Below are 13,898 nucleotides of genomic sequence, written 5' to 3'. Positions count from 1 at the left end.
GTGGCTGCTGTGGACTGAATGCTTTAAGACATACTTCAGAGGGCCCGTTTAAACATGTCTAAAATGTGTTCTATTTTTTAAAACAAATTGCACACAAAGATTGCAATTTTACCAATTTTATTTCTTAATTAAACTTAATTTGTTATTTTTGTGTAAAAAAAAGGCAGATTTAGCATGCAAGATGAGTCATTGTCACATAAACATGAACCTAAAGCGGCAAAGATTTTATCAACGATACAGTATTTTCAATTAATGTTCATAGCACTCACAAAAACATAAAATGCAACAACTTATACGGACTAGTTTTCCACACACGTTATAAAATTCCTTTAATTCTAGCCCAGGTACAGCTGAGGCATTTTAACTTCTATTTTAAACTGCAGTTTAAAAAAGACTTTAAAACAAAACAAATGAACTCATTTACATTTAGAAAAGGACAGAAACAGATGAAATTTGCATAAAAAATAAAAAATAAACAACTTTTGAACCACAATTCCCAAGTTACAGCATTAAATCAATTGCATTAAAATGAATGACTGGCCTTATTGGACTAATTTTTGTTTTGTATATGTATGTTGTACAAAGAAACTCTCCAGATCTCCACACATTCGAGAAAATGTAAGAAAGGTGTATGAAGGTCAGTGTAGTCATATGACATCATTACCCAGAGTGCATTGCCCTAAAATGAGAGCCTAAGTGAATCATTTGTTATGTTTTTCTCAGATTTCTATAGAAATCTGGTCTGTTTCTTTGGACAGTGTGCATAAAAGACATTTATGTTAATCCAAAAGGTCAAGTTACCTTGATATACAAGGTTTTCTTTAAGTTTCAAGGTGTAAATGTTCCTGATACTGTTTTTTTTTCTCACAAATTGCATTTTTGCACCAGACTAGTTTTTGTAAAAATTAAAGGGCAACAAAAAAATAGTTGCTAAGAGTATTTTGAAATTATTCCTTATATTTTACACTGGAAGATTTTAGCATTAGAATTGACTGAAACAGGCTTAGTTAAGAGATGACACTTTCATTGAATTTCCGCTGACCTGACTGATGTTATTCGGATAAACGTTAAATCAATAACTGATAGTATATTCATACATGTGCCTATGGACTTTGCTGCCTGTGCATTAACACATGAATATCAAAAGTGAATGGAGAAGGTAAAAATGAATGAAACATTCAGCAACACAGGTTAATCATATCCGCTTGCATAACGATCATCAATATATTCAATGTGATCCCGACTACCTCTATATTGATCACGGTGATCATCAAGACGATCCCGACTGCCTCGATACTGATCGCGTCGATCATCAAGGCGATCCCGACTGCCTCTGTATTCATCATGCCGATCATCAAGGCGATCCCGACTACCACGATACTGATCGCGCTGATCATCAAGACGATCCCGACTGCCTCGAGACTGATCATGTCGATCATCAAGACGATCCCGACTGCCTCGATACTGATCATGTCGATCATCAAGGCGATCCCGACTGCCCCTGTAATCATTGCGCCGATCATCGAGGCGATCTCGACTGCCCCTGTATTCATCACGTCGATCATCAAGGCGATCCCGACTACCACGATACTGATCATGACGGTCTTCCTTGTTGCGTTGAGAGTCAGCATCACTGCCTTTGTCATCATTTCTTCCTCTACCACTGCGATTACTGTGTTCATCATCCTCAAACTTTTTCTCAGCTGTCCCTACGCTGTAGTTGCTTTGAGGAACAACATCTTTGTCTTCATCCTTGTACTGCTGCTTCGACTTTGACTTGTCATCCAAGTACTGCTCAGCTTCAGGAGCATCTTTGTCAAAATATGCCATTTCTTCAGGGGAACTAAAAAATGAAAACTAGGAGTTATTGGTTTGATAAAAGATGTACCAACATTAAGCAAACCGTGGATACTAAGTATCAGAACATTAGCCCTCTGGAGGTGGACTGTGCTGGCAGAAACAGGCGAAAGATATCATACATACCCTTCAGCCTGCTTGTCTTTTTTGCATTTTTTCCGGCAACAACAGAAAACTATAACCGCTGCAACCACAACACCTGCGACTACTCCAATTATAATTGCAGTGGATCCCAAGTTCATGCTACCTAAAACAGAAAGATGACAGGGTCATTAACCATTCTGAACTTTAAAACACGTGTCTTATTTATAGAACCTAGAGAAGGCATTTTAATCAGGACAGCAACCTTTCTTTTTTTGACCAAATTGAAATCTGTCAGATTTTTATAAGAGCAAGCTAGCTATCATTAGGTGCATCACTTGGTTCCCTGTTTCAAGACAATCTGGCTGTAGTCTGCAACCTGATCATAAAACATTTAGTTAACTGTTTACTTTGCTTTTTCAGCATTGTTAAATCTAAAGCTAATGATGGTAGGCAAGCTACCTAAGCTACATAGGTTGCTTAGCTATGTAGCTAAAGTTCATGAAGCTATGTTAGCAATCAAAGCTACATAGGTTATGTGGTATGTAGCTAAATCTAAAGTAAATAAAGCTAGATTAGCTACCTAAGCTACATGCGATATGAAGCTATGTAGCTAAAGCTAATGGAGCTATGTTAGCTACCTTAGCCACATAGGTTACATAGCTTTGTAGCCTAAACTTACATTAATGAAGCTACATTCACAAACTAAGCTACAAAGGTTACATAGCTATGTAGCTTTATCTGAAGCTTACAAAGCCACATTAGCTACCTAAGCTACATAGGTTACATAGCTATGTGGCTAAAGCTAAGCTATGTTAGCAACCATAGCCACATAGGTTTTGTAACCATATGGCCTAAACTTAAGTGAATGAACTATGTTAGCAACCTAAGATACATAGGCTATGTAGCAATGTAGCTAAATCTTAAAGTAATGAAGCTGCTTTAGCAACCTAAGCTGCATAGGTTATATAGCAAAATGTGAAGTTAATGTAGCTATGTTAGCAACTAAAACAACATAGTTTATGTAGATGAATCTAAAGCCAATGAAGCTTACTAATGTAGCTTCATTGGCTTAGATACATAGCTACAGAGCTAGGTTAGCTACATTGGATTATGCTAGCTTGCTAAAGTTAGACCCGTTTTAGGAGTCGTTGTGCAAATGGTGGCTAGCTTTAGCTTTACCCAAGGCTAAGTTAGCTAAATTAGCTAATGTAGCAATGTTAACTACAAAGCTTGTCAAACTAACATAGCTAAAGCCAGCCACCATTCGCATAACTACTTCTTAAAAAGGTCAATACATAATGTAATCCCTGATCAGACCTCTAACCTTTCTGTTTTTTTTCCCAAGGAAATGTGGATCAGTTAAATCTCAATTAAAAAACAGTCTTCTAAAACATTGTACCAGCAAATTATGTCCCTTCCGTTTTGACAGAGTCAACATGTTATAGAAGTAGTAGACTATAAATATGTTTATTTGTGCTGTAAGAAGCTGCATTTTACCATGGGGATAAATATATGACTTCCAGAGCTTCTGCAGCCGGTCTCAAGTGGACACTTGAAAAACTGCAGTTTTTTACACTTCCATGTTGACTTCATTTTTTCAACCACAGAGGCTGCTACATGATTTAAAATCAAAATATTGCACAATAGCTGAGAATATTGACTCCAGTCCCCTGTGACACCAAATGGGCTAGTAGTGGATGTTGTGCATTTTTAGAGTAACTAAACAAGGCCAATGGCTTTAGACAAATGGCTGCTTGTCTATTACAACATCAAATAAGCACAGGGCATCACTCAAGATGTGTTTCTGGTCAACCTGACATGGTAAGATCAATATTTTCTAACCTTTTCTTGTCCACGCCAACTATAAAAGTATATTTCTGTATAGTATATAGTTGCCAATTTAAGGTATTTTATCGAGGATTTTTAAAATAGCTGACCACAGAACTACAGAATTGATCACTAACCTTCAGAATATTTTAAATAGGTGAATTATTCAAAACACTTACTAGGCATCACAGCCAAAGTTAGGTTGCAGCTGGCAGAACCAAATCGATTTGTTGATGTGCAAATGTAGAACCCAGACATTTCCTTTGAAATGTTGAACAGCGATAACGCTCCATCCTCTGCAACATAACACAAATTATAGTGAACATTTCTGAGACAAGAGGCTGTTTGAGAATTTTTCATGACAAAGCCAATGATTGGAAAGAAAATATTTGAAAGCCCACCAAAGAAGTGAGCCTGAAAGCTACACAAGATAGGTTAAGATGCATACTTTCAGTTGTCTTTGGTGGAAATGGTCTGGGAATGTTTTCAACACTGTGGCTTTTCCATTTATAGGAAGGCTTTGGAGATCCTTCCTCGGACATGCAGGTGAGGACGATATCATGCCAGTACTCTGCTGTTCCCTGAATATTACAGACTGGTGGAGATGGAGGCTCTGGAAGAAAGAAAAGAATTCAGTGTGAGTAGTTGATGTGCATGTAGTTTACAAAGATAGATGAAAAATGAACGTCTGTGTCGATGTCTCACCCAGGACTAAAAGAGAAGTGGTGTCAGCTGTGTTTCCCTCATCGTCACCAGGGATCGTGACACTGCATTGGAAACTGCGGCTGTCCTGCATGGTCACTTGTGTTAACCGAAGCGTGCTCATTTGTCTGTCAATGTCTACTTCCATAGTGGCCCGGCTTTCATAGGCAGGTGCAATATCAATTGGGTTGTTTAGAAAGTAGGAGGCCACCGTTTTCTAGAAAATAAAGACATAAGTATTTTATGAAGATGTGTGTTCAGTACAGTATAACCACATGTGATTAAACCGCTAGCCCTGTACTGATGGGCTCATAATGATTACACTCCCAGCTCTCCATTAACTAATTCACATGAACACTAGTACAATTTAGAAAAATCATAGTTTATGACATGAAGGAAAAATGTGGTTGTCAATGCCCTCTACCTTTAGTTAACCTATTACCACCAGTCCAGCAAGCTGTCTTCGCCAAATTTTGTCACCTAGCTTCTATTAGCTACATCTAACTATCACAGCACATTCTTCTTAAGTGTAAACTTTAGTAGTTTGATTTATGGTGTAAGAAGTCATCTTATGCTGTCAAGATAATGAGTCAGCATATTTTTCAGCATTAAAGTAGAAGATCATTTTAGCAGCGTTAGCTAGCTCTCTTGGGCCTGAGTAAATGTAAACATTTTGATCCTTCTTAATCTTTGCAAAGTTTTGTGCCTTACTGAAGAGGAGAAACTTTGCTGTCAAAATGCTAACCACTTCAGTCAGTATTACAGGCTACTTGCAGCTGCTTACCCCTTTTTTGGCTTTGATAACACCAAAATTAGTCAGTTAGCTTTCATTAGCTAGTGCAACAGCAATGCTAATGCTGTATAAGTCTATCACAGCACATACTCCATTAGTAAACATTTGTAGTTTAAGTTGTTGTGTAAGAAGTGAGTGTATGGTGTAAGGATAGCAAAGCCAGCTTACTGCTCAGCTTAAAAGTGAGAAGATAGTGATAGCAGCATAGCTTAAGCTAGTTACTTTAGCTTTTGAGCAAATGTGAAAAATTTGATCCCTTCCTTGAAAGTTTTGTGCATTCCTAAAAAGCAGCTCCTTCTAAAGCAAAATGCGAACTACTTCAGTCAGTAGTACAGGCTACCTGCAGCTACTTACCCCTTTTTTGGCTTTAATAACACCAAAACAAGTCAAACTATCAGCACATACTCCATAAGTAAACTTTAGTAGCTTAAGTTGGTGTAAGAAGTGACTGTGTGCTGTAAGGATAACAAATGATCTGCATTAAAGTGAAAAGGGTGATAGCAGCATTAGCTTAAGCTAGCTACTTTGGCTTTTAAGCAAATGTGACATTTTGATTTGTTCCTAATCTTTGAAGAGTGTTGGGCCTTCCTAAGACGGAACAGCTTTAACCCTTTAAAGCCTGAATACACAAATTATAGCCAGAAAAATCCTCATTTTTGGAACTGAAATGTTTATTTCACTTTCTACTGAACCCCCCCCCCATCAAAATTTCCATAAAATTTAACATATATATTTTTTGTATCTCATTTGATACATTAGGTGTTTTTGGTAACTGATAATCCACTTGAAGGTATTTTTTTTTTATCATTTATCAGATTGTATTCAGAATTTTTTTTTGTAATTTTTTGATCATATTGATTAGATAGAGGTATTATAAAAGTATGTTTCAAATATGATACAACAGGCTTCAAGGGGTTAAAATCAAAATGCTAACTACTTAAGTATGCATGTGGTGACCAGCTGCTACACACATTTTTAGCTTTAATAACACCAAATTTAGCCAGTTAGCTTCCATTAGCTAGAGCAACAGCAGTGCTACTCTTTTGAACAAAGATAGTAAAACTACACATAAATAAGTTAAAGTCTGTATTTTTTAACACTTTAGCTACCAAGTCAAGTATGCTATCCAATAGGCATATAATATTATAGTCCTGCATCAATGTGACTGGCATGTGTTAGCATTGTTTAGCTAGCTCCAAATGGCTAAAATAAACACAAAAACATCCTCTCTCAAGTCCTCACAAATTTGTGTCTTTCTAAGGTAGTCTGCATCTTTAGAAAAAGACTTCAGCGGTATTAACAGGCTAGCTGCTGCTGCTTAAACTCTGAATTTGATGCAAAGTAACCAGCTCATCTACTGACATCACTTGTTAGACAGTACAATGGTGCCACGTGGCTTCCCTCCTGTTTGACTGCGTTGATGAGTAAGATTGACCATGGATAAAGTAACATTTATTATGAGCTAAAATGTTGAGTCAGATACCTGTTAATTAAAACACAGAAGAGTCTAATCAATCTGTATTTTAAATTTCCACAGTTAATGTAAAGTAACACAACTAATTTATGAAAATGCTTCTACTTTAGTTTCATTTTCCTCTGATATGAGTACAGGTTGGTTTTATGCAAGAGGCAATCTCACAACTGGGCAAAGATCATGGAGCTCTCCTCCTCCTTTTGAAAAATGATTCATCACAATGATTCATTGTCCACTTCAGTTTGTAGTCCACACCTAGATAAAAAAATAGGGACAAAAACTGCATTTTTTTGAAAGTCAGAACCAAATTACCAGTTCAATCCCCTCAGGTGGTTCTACCGGTAGAGGACGTACAGTATGTTTACTCCTGTGATTTTTTTGTGACACGTTTTAAGGAACATGATGAGAAACCTGACACATTAAAAGCAAACAAAACTTTAAAATAAGATGTGCATGCTACTAGGTATTACAATTGCAATTTAATAAGTGATTGTTTTGTAGGTTCCTCATCTTATGTCTCTTATGTCAACACAAGCACAAGTATTCTGTATTAAAACCAACACATTATTCGATAGATTAAACTAGAGCTGAACAATTTTCTATACCAACTGTATTTTTTTTTTTACGTCATTCTCATTTGGACTAAGAAAAACATATAATTACATTAACATGTAATTGAAACTGACACCTGAATGTTTACATGATGTGTAACGCAAACACCTCTGCTGCTAAAAAAACTATTGAACTGGAATTTTGACACACATTTCAGGTTTAAAGAATATTGCAACTTCTGCAATTTGAAATTGCAGTAGACTGTTATTGCAATTTAAGCAAAACTTTGTTTAATTGCTCAGCCTTAGTTGGTATTGTTGAAAATCTGATTAACAGGGTAGCAAATAATGTAGTAATCTGGTATTTGGAGACTTCCAAGAAATTGCAACATTGAAAAGTTACTGTATCCTATAATTCGAGGAAAAGGACACACAAAGGGACACTGAATCATTAGTTGGAAATTAGTTATGCCCACCTTCACACTATGCATTCTTGCAAATATAACAGTTACTCATTTTGCACATGGTCAGTTTAACTTCTCACCATTGAATCACCGATTTTATCAGGGCTGGCTTCCCATTTGAGGAAGAATGCATTGGAAATTGGTCTGGCTGGGACAAATTTACATGTCAAAGTCACATCTTCTCCTTTATGAACCTCATATTCTTGCTTTTCAATGGTAACCTGAAGAGCACTGCAGCAGGAGAGCGCTGAAATCAAGAAAGGTACAAGTTACAAGATTTTCACGAAGGTTTTGATCATATGTTTGTAAAAAATACTTTTATTACTTGCACAAAATAAAGGTCATTCAACTTTATTAGTCTTTTGTTCAGGTTTCTTTGTGTAAAACAAAATCCTGCTTCCGTTTAGGCAGCAAGAAGTTGGATTAATGATTAACACAGGTGATTACACCGTAAAGGTGTGGTAGTGGTTCATAGAAAAGAGAAAAAACACAAACATGACCCTCACCTGTGAGTATCAGAAATAATTTTCCCCATTGAAGCAGAATCGTTGTCTTCATAGCTGAAAGACGAAAAAGCCCAGACATAAGAAAATCTGAAATTGATGATATGAATCCAAGAGCAAGCCCGCCTTAACCTTCAGGGTGAACTCCCAGGTATGAAGTTGTCTCTTCCAGGTAATAAGTCAACAGTTTGAGGTCACATGTCAGCTCAGGGCCAATCATTTACCTGTTTTCTTTTTGATTCAACCTGTCCGTTAAAAATGTCACTATGAGAGGGGTCAATAAAAATATTAGAATGAACAGACAAAGACTTAAAAAACTTTATTAAGTTATGATAAACAGTTGAGATGAATAGACCCTGGGGAGAAGATACATATGTAGATAATTTTTCCTAAAGTGCAACTAATTTTCTATTCCCTTGAAAGTTAAAATAAAAATCCACCTCTGGTGTTGTACTCAGCTTGGCCTGCAGGCTGCAGTGTTGCACAGACAATGATGATTGTGTTAGATCACATTTTAAATCTACAAACATTCAAATAAGAGCATTAATTATGCAACCCAACTGTTGATCATGTTTGATCTTGCAATGCTTTTAAGTAAAGGAAGACATTACAAGACATGACCAGACACTTATCAGTGTTTTTCTTTTAAGACATTGACTCTTTATCATTCCTCATCAGGAGGGATGTGTCTGCAAAAGACAGTGCACTCTTTCAGTGGCTTTGGTGGCATGAGGTGGCAGATTCAAGCTCAACTCTGGACAATGACACAGTGCTATTTTGGCCTAACAAGTAAGCTGTGGTGAAGTATTCAGCCTGTAAGGCCTCCTGTTTAGCCATATGACAGACTGAATGCTTAAGAGATGGGATAAAGGAAAAACTACAGTCTGGGTTCATAACTGTAAGCAGAGAAATACATTTCTCTACAACATTGTTATCTTTTTAATAGTGATAAAATGAATATACAAGCAAAAAACCCACCATTGTTATATGATCCATTACAAATTAAAACTCTTCTTAAGACAAAATAAGATATCCGATTAGATAAAGATAAGACAACATAAAGACAAACAGCAAATAGGTGGTCATAGACCCCTATAGGGGTCCACCTTAATTCATCATACTTTACCAAGAAAAGGTAACTGTATACATGTAAAAGAATTCCAGGTATACATGGCAGCAGCTCTTGTTGTTGCATGTAGGTAGGTGGGTAGGTGTGACCTGCAATGTAAAAAAAAAATGTCAGAGGCTTTATATGACCTCAAGTCCATTTACCATTAGTGATGATGTCATTTGAAAAGAACTGAGTTTATGAACATGGGCACAGGAGGTCAGCTACTGATGTAGAAGTCTAAATTTGGCCCATAATACAGCAGATTTAATTTAGCTGATTTAGAAAAGGAATGTTTCTAGTGGACCAGCTTGGGTCAATACCATTATTTTTCCTTTTAAAGTCACGTTGAATTATACAGTGCCTTGAAAAAGTATTTGCCCCCCTTTCTGATTCCTGATTTTTTGGCATATTTATCACACTTAAATGTTTTGGATCATCAAAAAAATTTAAATATTTCACAAAGACAACCCAAGTAAATAGAAAATGCAGTTTATAAATGATGATTTTATTTATTAAGGATGATAAAAATCCAAACCATTCTGGCCCTATGTGAAAAAGTAATTGCCACCCTTGTTAAATCATGAGTTAACTGATAAACCACAGTTTTTGGAAAGCTGGGTTCAATTTCACTGGCCACACCCAGGCCTGATTACCACCATTCATTGAATCACTTAAATAGAAGCTGTCAGATGAAGTGAAGTTACAAGATCTCAAAATGAAACACGTCGTGCCACAATCCAAAGAATTTCAAGAACAAATGAGAAACAAAGTGATTGAAATCTATCAGCCTGGAAAGGGTCACAAAGCCATTTCCAAGGCTCAGGACTCCAGCAAACCACGGTCAGAGCAATTATCCACAAATGGAGAAAACTGCGAACAGTAGTGAAACTTCCCAGGAGTGGTCAGCCAACCAAAATGACTCCAAGAGTGCAACGATGACCAAAGAACTGCAGGTCTCACTGGCCTCAGTTACGGTCAGAGTTCATGTCTCAACCATAACAAAGACACTGGGCAAAAAATGGCATCTATGGGAGAGTTCCGAGACCAAAACCACTGCTGACAAAAAAAAAAAAAAAAAAACCCACAAAGGCTCGTCTCACATTTGCCAAGAAACATCTTGATGATTGGAGAAATATTCTGTGGACTGACAAGACAAAAGTTGAACTTTTTGGAAGGTGTGCACATCTGGAATAAAAATAACACAGCATCTGCAAGGATCACAGCATGATCAGCAAAGTCCAGAGCAGGGATCTGGAGTTTGCCAAATTATACTCCACAGTTTGCTGCCCCTGTTACCTGCCCCATTATCCAGTCCATACCGGTACTCAAGAGCATAGGGGCCAAAGATGCTGTATACTTGCTGTTTTACCTTGTGTTCATGTAAACATCCAGCTGTGTCAAAAGCATTCTAGTAAATATATTTGCCTGTCCACTGTGGTGTAATGGTTAAGACAGCTGGCCCTACAATGACAGCTGGCCCTACAATGACAGCTGGCCCTACAATGTGAATGGTAAAATCCCTCTGATGATTTTGAACTACCAAATGGTAATGCAGGGGTCATGAATTCTTAAACACAAACAAGCAACATATATGATTTTGAACTACCCTTCAGTAATGGTGAGCACTTCACATTTGATGCACATCTTTATTAATTTGATTGTACCTTTAAGCCCCTTGGAGCACCAGGCCCCAGGTAATAGCCTGTCTTTGCCAGCGGGTCAAACTGCCAAAGCCCTCGCATAAAACTGTAAATATTTTTACACATCATTCAGAGGCAGGTTTAAACTTTTGATGGAGGACTCCATTTTCCTACTTACTGTATTCCCTCTATGTATTTTGTTCTTTAACCTACACTGCCTGGCCAAAAAAAAAGTCACCACCTGGATTGAACTGAGCAAATAGGTACGAGCCTCCTATTGGATAATTACTGCATGGGCGATTATCTTTCAGCTGGCAACAAGTTATTTAACCCCAGCTGATGCAATGAGTAACTTTTCATTTCTTACACAACCATGTCGAAAGACACATCCTGTGGTCATGGAAAAGATGCTAGTCTGTTTAAGAAGGGTCAAATCATTGGCATGCAAAAAAGGCTTCAGTTTGCTAGGGAGCATAAAGATTGGACTCTGGAGGAATGGGAGAAAGTCATGTGGTCTGATGAGTCCAGATTGACCCCGTTCCAGAGTGATGGGTGCATCAGGGTAAGAAGAGAGGCAGGTGAAGTGATGCACCCATCATGCCTAGTGCCTACTGTACAAGCCTGTGGGGGCAGTGCTATGATCTGGGGTTGCTGCAGTTGGTCAGGTCTAGGTTCAGCAACATTATGTGCCCAAAGAATGAGATATACTGAATGACCAGGTTATTCCATCAATGGATTTTTTCTTCCCTAATGGCACGGGCATATTCCAAGATGACAATGCCAGGATTCATCGGACTCAAATTGTGAAAGAGTGGTTCAGGGAGCATGACACATCATTTTCACACATGGATTGGCCACCACAGAGATCAGACCTTAACCCCATTGAGAATCTTTGGGATGTGCTGGAGAAGGCTTTGCGCAGTGGTCTGACTCTCCCATCATCAATACAAGATCTTGGTGAAAAATTAATGCAACACTGGATGGAAATAAATCTTGTGACATTGCAGAAGCTTATTGAAACAATGACATAGCGAATGCATGCTGTAATCAAAGCTAAAGGCGGTCCAACAAAATATTAGAGTGTGTCACCTTTTTTGGTGGTGACTTTTTTTATTGGCCAGGCAGTGTATATTTCAGTTTATAGAAGTGCCAGCTTAAGTTACACAAATGAAGTTGCTAACATTTTTAGTCATTTTTATGCTAGAGTGAGTCAAATAGTGATATTGTCTGGGGATTATCCTGGCAGACCAGATCAATACACAAATTTCAGGAAGTGGCAGTGATAAAAAGGAAATAGGCCCCTAATTTACAACTCAACATATTGGAGAAGTGAAAATAACTTTCTCTGGTCAAGGAAAGGTTACAAATTTCAACAATATGTTATTGAAGTAAATATTTCAGAAAGATATGGCATGGTTTCTGGACTAAATTTGCTAGTGCAAGTATGAATATGCTTCTATTTTCCCTCAGAAATGAACAAGTAATGGGAATAAGGCTACGGGATGAAAAGCAGTTCAAAAAGGTATGTTTCAGTTCAGGCTTCAAATGTCTTTACAGACTCAAGGTCCAGATAAAAAAAGATGACAAAACAACACAGAAAAGGACAGCACAATACATAAATGTTTTCATAAAGGCACAATGAAAGTATGTAATTTAAATTTAGTTTATAAAAAACTATTAAAATAAGCTTCCACTCAAAACATGCAACTGTGCCAGTGTCTCCATAATGGTGACGTGTGTCTAACAGTACTGTATCTGATGTCACTCAGAGCCAAAATAATTTCAGTCCCTGTGGAATCAAGTTGGCAGATCAATTTATACAGAAAATGTCATAATACTGCACATAGAGGGTTAAAATCTTGCAGTTACTAACATTTCACTTACATTGCAGCATCCTGGTCTTGTAATCTCAGCCCATCATTATAGGCTATAAAGCCTCTGCATGCTTGATTTCTTATAGTTTTTCCATAAGTGTGCTGTATACAGAGGTGCTTTAGACAAAGACATTTTGAAATTATCTGAACACAGACTAAATCTACGAGAAAGAATGTTTGCGTGTGCATACATTTTGCAGCTCTCAAAGCAGGAAAAGTAAAACAAAACAACAACTTAATCAGGCTTAAGGCCACCCATAAGGAGGGATAAAAGGGGGAATATAGGGCCCAGTCAAATGGGTGGCCCAGGGAGGTCAGGAAGATCATGGTTCATTGTAAAGTAAATCTGTGGTAATCATATTTAATACTTAACCTTAATAATAACCACTCTTATCAAAGTAAGAAAAAAATAAATTTATTGATTTATGTTGTAATACAATATAGCCTTTTCAGAATGTAAACCCATTGTCTTAAAACAGAATGACCTCTTTTATGGTAACGTTAACAAGGGGATGGTCACATAGACTAAACTATTTAGAAAGTAATGTCAGACTTCATGCAGTAATGTCCACAAACATCTGGATGCCAGAGAATAGAGTAGAAGGAACTGTAATAACATTAAGGGAAAAATAACTAAAAAGTTGCAAAATAAAGACCAAAATTGGTTAAAATTGGCAGAAATAAGTGGTGAAAAGTTGTTAAAGAGTGTCAAAAATGGGTCAAACATGGCAAAAATAGGTTAATGGAGGCAAAAATTGGATAAAACTAGTAAGAACAGGTTAAGAAAGAAAAATGTGGCAAAAATTGGTAGTGAATTGATAAAAAGCTGTTAAAAAATGGCAAACCTTGGTGAAAAGTTGGCAAAAATGGGCACCCAAAGCAGTGAAAATAGGTTAAAAGTAACAAAAATGGGCTCAAATAGGGCAAAGTAGGTTTAATATGCAAAAGTTGGCAGAAATAAGTGGGGAAAAATTATTGCATTGTGGCAAAATTGGGAAGAAGTGGCAAAAATCTGTTG

General features: G+C 37.2%; 1 protein-coding gene across 1 annotated transcript; it reads right to left on the bottom strand.

Annotated features, from left to right (window-relative positions):
• Positions 1 to 49: 49 nt before the first annotated feature.
• Positions 50 to 8,408, bottom strand: LOC121522783 (cell surface A33 antigen-like). The gene is made up of 7 exons (XM_041807432.1): positions 8,259 to 8,408; positions 7,833 to 7,999; positions 4,474 to 4,687; positions 4,217 to 4,381; positions 3,948 to 4,064; positions 1,984 to 2,104; positions 50 to 1,843 (listed from the first exon to the last, which is right to left on the bottom strand). Exons 1-7 carry the CDS (start codon positions 8,335 to 8,337, stop codon positions 1,192 to 1,194), a joined length of 1,515 nt encoding a protein of 504 aa, XP_041663366.1. The 5' UTR covers positions 8,338 to 8,408; the 3' UTR covers positions 50 to 1,191.
• Positions 8,409 to 13,898: the final 5,490 nt, after the last annotated feature.

The sequence above is a fragment of the Cheilinus undulatus genome, linkage group 15 (genome assembly GCF_018320785.1).
Source record: "Cheilinus undulatus linkage group 15, ASM1832078v1, whole genome shotgun sequence".
Lineage (NCBI taxonomy): Eukaryota > Metazoa > Chordata > Actinopteri > Labriformes > Labridae > Cheilinus > Cheilinus undulatus.
Note: the sequence above shows the minus strand (reverse complement) of the source record. Positions and strands in the feature narration are given on the sequence as shown.

What these genes read in the sequence shown, in the direction of transcription:
- LOC121522783 (XM_041807432.1), bottom strand. Translation starts at nt 8,337, where the DNA reads ATGTCTGGGCTTTTTCGTCTTTCAGCTATGAAGACAACGATTCTGCTT. An exon ending in ATTATTTCTGATACTCACAG is followed by an intron (nt 8,000 to 8,258) that starts GTGAGGGTCATG and finishes TCTTGATTTCAG; the next exon opens with CGCTCTCCTGCTGCAGTGCT. An exon ending in ATAAAATCGGTGATTCAATG is followed by an intron (nt 4,688 to 7,832) that starts GTGAGAAGTTAA and finishes TTTATTTTCTAG; the next exon opens with AAAACGGTGGCCTCCTACTT.